Source organism: Gymnodraco acuticeps, unplaced genomic scaffold (genome assembly GCF_902827175.1).
Source record: "Gymnodraco acuticeps unplaced genomic scaffold, fGymAcu1.1, whole genome shotgun sequence".
NCBI classification, from domain to species: Eukaryota; Metazoa; Chordata; class Actinopteri; order Perciformes; family Bathydraconidae; genus Gymnodraco; species Gymnodraco acuticeps.
In genome coordinates this window covers 488,167-496,096 of record NW_022989820.1, presented here as the reverse complement: position 1 = coordinate 496,096, position 7,930 = coordinate 488,167, and the positions used below count along the sequence as shown (strand labels likewise).

The 7,930-nt window shown below is 41.5% G+C and overlaps 1 protein-coding gene across 2 annotated transcripts; it reads right to left on the bottom strand.

Annotated features, from left to right (window-relative positions):
- Nucleotides 1-603: 603 nt before the first annotated feature.
- rps19 (ribosomal protein S19) lies at nucleotides 604-6,143 on the bottom strand. Of its 2 annotated transcripts, none has more exons than XM_034233760.1 (6): nucleotides 6,062-6,143; nucleotides 4,911-4,981; nucleotides 4,605-4,705; nucleotides 3,964-4,147; nucleotides 2,566-2,620; nucleotides 604-661 (listed from the first exon to the last, which is right to left on the bottom strand). In XM_034233760.1, the coding sequence occupies exons 2-6, from the start codon at nucleotides 4,979-4,981 to the stop codon at nucleotides 626-628; spliced, it is 447 nt and encodes a 148-aa protein (XP_034089651.1). In that variant the 5' UTR covers nucleotides 6,062-6,143; the 3' UTR covers nucleotides 604-625. The 2 variants fall into 2 exon arrangements, with proteins under 2 accessions (XP_034089651.1, XP_034089658.1); XM_034233767.1 differs by lacking the exon at nucleotides 6,062-6,143 and adding an exon at nucleotides 5,968-6,040.
- Nucleotides 6,144-7,930: the final 1,787 nt, after the last annotated feature.

Below are 7,930 nucleotides of genomic sequence, written 5' to 3'. Positions count from 1 at the left end.
GCACTAAATGAAAATGTTTAAAAATGACATCATCCCCAACATGCTTCAAAAATGGTCAACTGAGTGGCTTATGGAAATGTAATCACCTGCTGTTGACTGAACAATTTCCTTTAGTTGTCACAGAGTAATCTGTACTGCATCTGATACATGAACACAATGGCAGGGGAAGGAAAAGATTATACAACAACGAGATTGTATAGAATCGAGTGTTCGGCCACAACATGTATTACTAATTACTAATGGAGCAGCTCCTGGGAACGGCTTAATGACCGCACGCTGTAGTTGCTGTTAATGGTCACAGCTTATGAAACAACCGATGGTCATTTGCAAACCGAATTACATTAAAAACATTGATGATTTTATGCAGGGGCTTGATTTCATCAAACCAGCTTACAGGTTTGCAGTACATATCTGATCAGGTCAACCTTCACGTCCTTATAACTGTTCTCCACCGTGCCGATAAAGTTGGTGTAACTTGAACAGCCGTGAAGTTTAAGCTCAAAGACTCATTCGTGCAATTTCTTACTCCGACAAGGTAAGTGCTTACTGAGCACCCTGTTAATGTCTCATCTTCATACAAGGGAAAATAACGAGGACACAGTGTTTGACTTTTTCCAAAAAAGATTTATTGAACTATTGTTTTCTTGTTGGCAGCTGCGACCTGTGGGGAAACAAACAAAAACATCATGAGGTCAATTCATAAAGTGAGTCCAGGAGCAGACGAGGTGTCGCAGTCCCTTTAGGAACTTGTGTTGTCTTGAAAATGAAATCAAATGACTTGCGGTGGACAAAATGGCATGTTAATGGTTTCATCATGCTGCGAGTTACGGCACAAATGAGCCAAAATATTGGAAGTCATTTATATCAATTGCGATCAAATGAAACTTCCCATGTGCTTAATATTTTATTCGCTTAACTTGTACATTTCTATTCCTAAGACGCTGCACAATAGTGTTTGAATAGGAAATGCGAACTTATGGAAGTAAGATGCTATCAAATTGCAATTTCATGGGGACTTGAGTAAACACAGTTTGGAGGAGAAAGAGTTTTGTGTTTCGGTTGCTGCCAAAAACACCATGAATAGTCTAATGAGAGTACAAGGCAGAAACCTCGCCTGCAAAGGAAAAGCAATCTAAAAAAAGCCTTAAGAAATTACAACGCGAGAGGATTTGCGAGGCGGTAGCAGACATACGGCGTCAGTTTGGTGCAGCCGGTATGGGGGGCTGGGCCCAGGTCTGCTCATTAGCATGGGTAAACAAGGAGAAAACTGGTGCCATACGGCGGACTTGCCAAGCATGAAATCCCCTCCACATGTTTACCCCCTTCGCCCTTGGATTATCACTACACTGCTGCCCCTCTCCATTTTTGACAAGGCCCAACTGTGATTTGTTTTTTTAGTGAAGCAAAACAAAACATGCCAGTAGACATAACTCGCTGTGCTGGCAGAGCTAAATGTGCCTCAGGACAAGTGTTTGAAAAGAGACTTGCATGCTGAAGTGACACTGGGACCGTGTCCTCCGCAGCAGACAAGGTGTCACATCAAGGCAAAGGGTTGGCATTTCTGTGATCACAAGCGCTTAAGGCACCGCCCGAGTGAACGCCACACAAATGCCAGAATGTGTCATACAAAAAAACAACCTTTGCCTTGCCAGCATGACGCAGCATTGATAGTCACTTCTGTGAGCTGCAGAATTTAAATGCTTGCAGTAGGTAAGGACAGTCTCCTCGGTGAAATGGTAACCACTAAAAGCAGTGGGAAGTAAACACCTTTGTTATTCCCATTAGCAAAACTATAGGAAACAAGAGGCTCTAGTTAAAAGGGCCAGAAGGGATTACATTCTCAGGCACCATGTTGTTTATGACTGCCAGAGGACACAGAGCTCTGCTGCTATACAACTGCTGTTTCTGCAACAATGATAACATTCAGGCCACAATGTGACTACACAACTCTTTACAGACCTAGGTCACTCTTGAACATTCTGTATAGGCCTTCGTGTGGCTCATTTTGTACAGTGACCAAGTTGTAGCACAAGCAAAGCAGTGGAGGAGAAATAGGACATCTGTTTCTTTTAATAACACAAGTACAAGACAATTAAAATTCATGGAAGGATTTGAAGAGCGATGAAGTGTAGAACATCTTCAATGCAGATATCACTCATAGTATTCAGAGATCAGTAAATGGCTTGGACCCTTTCAGATGCCACACTGATCCCTGTGCGATAAATACATTCAAAAATGGCTTTTACAACCAGTTGCTGCCCTGCTACCATTGGCAGTGCATCAGGCTATGCCCTGTGTGTACATGAGTACATGAGTGCCCCATGTTAAATATGAATGACATGATGAATGAGTCAATTCAAATGGGAAGCAACACATTCGTATGGTTTTTTGCTACATAGCATTTATTACTAATTTCTATGTTTTTTTATATGATACTTTGATAAAACGTTAGATTTGGAAACAATATATGTATTTTGTGCTCAGACGTTCCTAAACCCAAGTACTCAAATTATTGAATTGCTTTTGCGTGTCAACTTATTGAGTGAAGACAGGTTTGTTTCTCACCTGGCCGGCGATTCTATCCAGATCTCTGGTTCCCTGGGCGGTGAGTCTGCGACCGCTGAGAGAAACAGAACAGCAAAAATGTTAAAGGAAATTATGGATGAGAATAACTCAACCAACACGACTTGGTAAAAACTCAATTGCACAAATATACAGAAGTTAGAGAAACACTTCTTTACGCCACATTGACTTCAGTATTACATCCAGGCAAAGCCATGTATCAATATGCCATTCATACAAAAATCACTCCGTCAACCATGAGAGAAAGGCCATTTGAAATAGACTTTTCATTTTCCTGCCCACTTGAACTGAATAAAAACTAAGCAAATCATTAGTCGGCTCATTATTGTGTGATTACAATTATATTGCACTTGCAGAGCAAAATTCAAGCTCGTGCATTAAGAGATTTCACAGTTAACAGGCATCACGTTGATGGGACTGTTTTACAGTATGGAAACATGATCGCAGTGTGAAGATGACTACATTAGCACAAACATCACCAAATATGTACATCTCTAAGGGTGCGTTCACACCAGCCTTGTATAGTCCGGTTGAATCGAACCCTGGTGCGTTTAGCCGCTTGGTGCGGTTCATTTGGGTCGGTGTGAACACAATCCGAGACCTCTGAAGTGAACTAAACAACCGGACTCTGGTCCGCTAAAATAGGTGGTCTCGGAACGCTTGCTTGCGAACTCTGGAGCGGTTCATTGCTGGTGTGAACGCAGTCCGCACCAAAACATAGGAAGCGTAGTATTTACGTGTCACAAGAACGCGGAGGTCTTCAAAATCTTTATCGAAAGAGTCTTTCAAGACATCCGCGGTTGTTTAGTTAAAGAGTGAAGCAGAATTAAGTGTTGTGTAAAGTAAAAATGCTCCGTAAGCTACATGAAAGTAAGAACACCTGTCGTCGGTGAAACGCCCTCCTTACTGCAGAACGTCTCATTATGTTATAATGTTTTTTAACGGACGTTGTCTGAGTGATTAAATAATCATATGCGCGGGCCGCTAGAGTCTGTTGATCTCCAGATTAACAGCAGCATGAGAATAACCTGCCGAAAGTGCCGATGCTCCATGGCGGAGGCTCCGGTAGAAATTGCCGGGATTTGCGTTTTTACCCCCTTAATGTCTGACCAATGGTTGAACTGCATTTACGTGCACATGACTTGTGTTTAAAGTTTATAGTCCGTTTGAGTTTTGCCCGTGTGAACGCAAACCGAACCTTCTGAAAAATGAAACCATGTAACAACCTGTCGTCTGGTGCACCAGAGAGCTGACTATTGGGTGTGAATGCACCCTAATACATTGTTTTGTCTTTACAGTCATTTGAACGATTTCCCCCCAGTTTGACTAACTCTAGGATCTTATACAGTGGATACACTGAATACAAATAGAGGCACTCACCCATTGGGATCCTTCTCGACCATCTTGAGCAGCTCGAGGGACTGCAGCACTTTACGAGCCACATTCTTGGATCCTACGCTGTAATGAGCAGGGCACACACCGTTCCTCTGGCGACTTCCATAGATCTTGGTCATGGAGCCAACACCAGCACCTCCACGAAGGTACAGGTGGCGAACTGTGGATGCTGTTGGACCAGAGGAGGTGAAGGCGTTAAGATGCGACAACAAAATAGTGCTTTGAGGGATTCCTCTATCATGCTCAGTGATATTATGCTCAGTAGGTTTTTGGAATCAGTACGAAATCACGACAGACATGTGGAGTGGTGCAGTTACATACTTGAGCGATGCAATGCAGTTAGAGCTTAACAGTCAAGAACATCTACGTCATCAAAATGCAGTTTGTTTAATTTATCTTTTAACATAACATAAGATTTTGCGGCATTCATGACAGCCTACACTACCATTACATGTGAACTCTATAAACATGTACATTCTTTAGTGATTTAAAATGTAGGAACAATCAATGGGGAAGCATAAACTTCTGACACCAATCACATTGCTTGGCAGTTGCCAACCAATTTAACCAAACATTAAAATCCACCAGCCTTTCAAGTATTAAAGAGACAGTAGGGATACACATACCAGCTCTGATGTAGTACCAGTTCTCATCACTGGGGGCCAGCTCCTTGTGCTTGCCCAGCTTGACAAGGTCCACCCAGTCAGGTATCTTCAGCTTTCCTGACCTGAGGACAGAAGAGAAGTGTCAGCATATACTAGAGCAAAAAAGCACCTAATTTAAACACTTTGTTTCTAGGACACAACACGGTCTATTAGAAATGCATACAACTAACAGCTACTTTAAAGGATGGAATCAAGTCCACTGCAAATTACATCCACAACCCTAGAGTGCATGAAAGGTGAAATGATGTGGGATAAAAAAGTACTCACTTCTTCAGGAAAGCCGAGAGGGCACGGACAAACTCCTGCTGGTTGACGTCTTTCACTGTGACACCCGGCATCTAAAAAAAACAAAAACACATACATTTAATACACGTTTTATCAGATACAGAAATGTAAAAATGAAAACAGGTTTAGGTGAAACCACTTAAATACAGCGTGATCCTAAAATGATGGAACACAATGAGGCACACGACTTTTAAAATAAAACTTCCAATCCAAAACCTACACAATTCAACTAAGGCACTTTAAATGAATGCACACTGGCCCTGGTATCATGTTTATATGTTTTGAGTACGTTAAGTTAGCTACAATATAAAATGCTGATGAGTTAAAGCTTGCACTAACAATATTGCACACATGATGCCTTGGTTGTAAACGTTAGATTAAACACAGACCCGTACACTATAATAGCACGAGTTCATGTATGAATTAAACTCTTATATGATCATACGGTGAACTCCACGGTAGAAATAACATGAGCTGTAGACCATGCGAGAAGCTAAACCACGCTAGCTTTGTAGTTATATCCAATTTAAAAATGTGAATGTGCCTGTCTGACTGGCCCAATCTGCATAATTAATGTTACCGTTTTCATAACTGAAATACCGATTTACAATCCAAGCACAAAGTCAACTATTTAAAACCGATTAATGTGTGATAATGCGTACACGAGTTCAACTGGTGTTAGCTTCTTTAGCGACAGACACGTAAGGGCTAACACAAGCTAATGTTAGCAGTCTAAGGATAAGCACACGTTACTCGTACACCCTCGCCATTTACAAGCAGACCATTCACTGAGATCTCAAAACCATTCAAGTGATATCCGTTTTTGACAACATGCATATTATATGTACATTTTGCCAATAGATCGTAGCTAACACGGGGCAGCTAACCACTAGCTACCAGGCCTTAACGAGGTAGCATGGGGGCAGCCATGACGAACAGACCTATGCTAAGAGCGCAACATTCAAGTACAATTCTTGCAAAAATCGATATACACGTCTAATTATCTCGCTCAAAGCTAGACCACTTCTTTAATCTGTACCTTATATCCTATCTGACCACGTTTCTGGTCTAAATGCTTAGAAATTGAAGCACTTTAGTAGGATATAACCCGAGGAAGAATTCTAGCGCTTTACCTTGCGTGTGGCCAGCGAAGGGAAGAGGGTGGAACGGGGTTTCCAACCGAAGTTAAAACGGGCAAATCTCGTTTCATTACGCGAGAACTGAGAGTTGTTTTTCTCATCGATGCCTCTCATCACATCCACCGACCACAACGACTGCGAGAGAACAAATTCGAGATAACGTACCAATTATGCTGATGTCCCATATTTACTCAAATACAACTTTTATTGTATTATTAGGTTGAACCAACCGTTGAGAATAAAAAAAAATAGGGCTACACAGAAAGCATACACTTATTATATGCGTAATGCTAATTTATTATTATACACGTGTTGTTTCTGTATTAGCCTACCTGCCATCAGGGTTCAACAACCAACCAATTTTTTTGGAACAAGGTTAAACAGGAACAAATGTCAAGGTGGCAGACGTCACAACTTTGCCCCAAAGTTTACAAATGTCTCTGTGGCTGGTTTGATCCCATCAGAAGACATTCTCTAGTTTTCTGTGTATGATTTGTATTGTGGGTATGTTTTGGGGAAATGATGCTCAATTGTAGTGAGACCAGGGACAGTTGCAACACTTTTTGGGCTTTTCCCCAATAAGTAAAAAACCATTTACAATAGGATAGCCATTTTGCTATATTATACATGATCAATATGTCAGCTACTGAAACAATGTATTTAAGATGTTTTTATGAAATAAGTACAGGTTGGAAAATGTATTTTTTTTTAAAAACTCAACTGTTACAACTGTCCTTGTGTACATGGGCAGTTGTAGCACATGCCAGACACGGTTGTAACATGTTAATAACGGTTACCTTTTTTCACACTGCATGACAACAAATAGGGAAAGCTGTCAAATTCTAAGGCAACAAGATTTTAATGGGGTTTCACACATCCTCCATCAAACAATGAACAATGAACAGGATAACAGATAACACACACAGCATCATCCTCTGTGAAGGATTAAACTGTTCTCTGAGAGGTGCTTCTACCTTAATTATGTAGACCTACCTCCTTTGAGCTGAGACTATAATATAAATCAGCTGCCTCCATCAGGTAGTCTCTCAAAAGCATCTCCTGCTCTGTTGAGAACACCTTCTTTGGTGTCCAGTAGCCTACTCTTGGGGGTGTTTGTGATCCCTGACTCTCCAACCTCAGCCTCTTTGTATGGAACCGGTACAGGGTGACATGGCATATATCCAGGGACTTTGCCACTTCCCTGAATGATTTGCCCTTCTCAACTTCATTTGAGGCCCTCTGCAGCAGAGCAAGTGGCACTCCCCTGTCTGTCTTCCTCTTTCTGACATTTGGCATACTGTAAAACACACACACACACACACACACACACACACACACACACACACACACACACACACACACACACACACACACACACACACACACACAACACACACACACACACACACACACACACACACACACACACACACACACACACACTTTAGGCCTACTGTACAGTATTTTATTCTGTTTATTTTTACAGGGACAATGCACACCAATCAACAATACAACTGTATGCTTGAATGAACAATTGATCATTCAAGCAAATGAGCCATCATTGTAAATGTGCCATGTTACAACCGTCCCGTTACAACCGTCCCAGGACCACCAGTCTTGCTTCCACCCCCTGTGAACCTGCCTGATTGCTAGCTTGACCCATATTTAGCTAGTTATATTTGTAGCTTACAAAACAGTGATTCTAATAATACTAGTTTGGATTCCTAGACATTTGAACTCAAGACAGTATCCAAAAAATACATCATATCATGATTGGAGATATTGAAGGTGTTATAACCGACCCGTGTTACAACTGTCCCTGGTCTCCCTACTCAGTGTGTCCCTGCTTCCATCATGACCTTA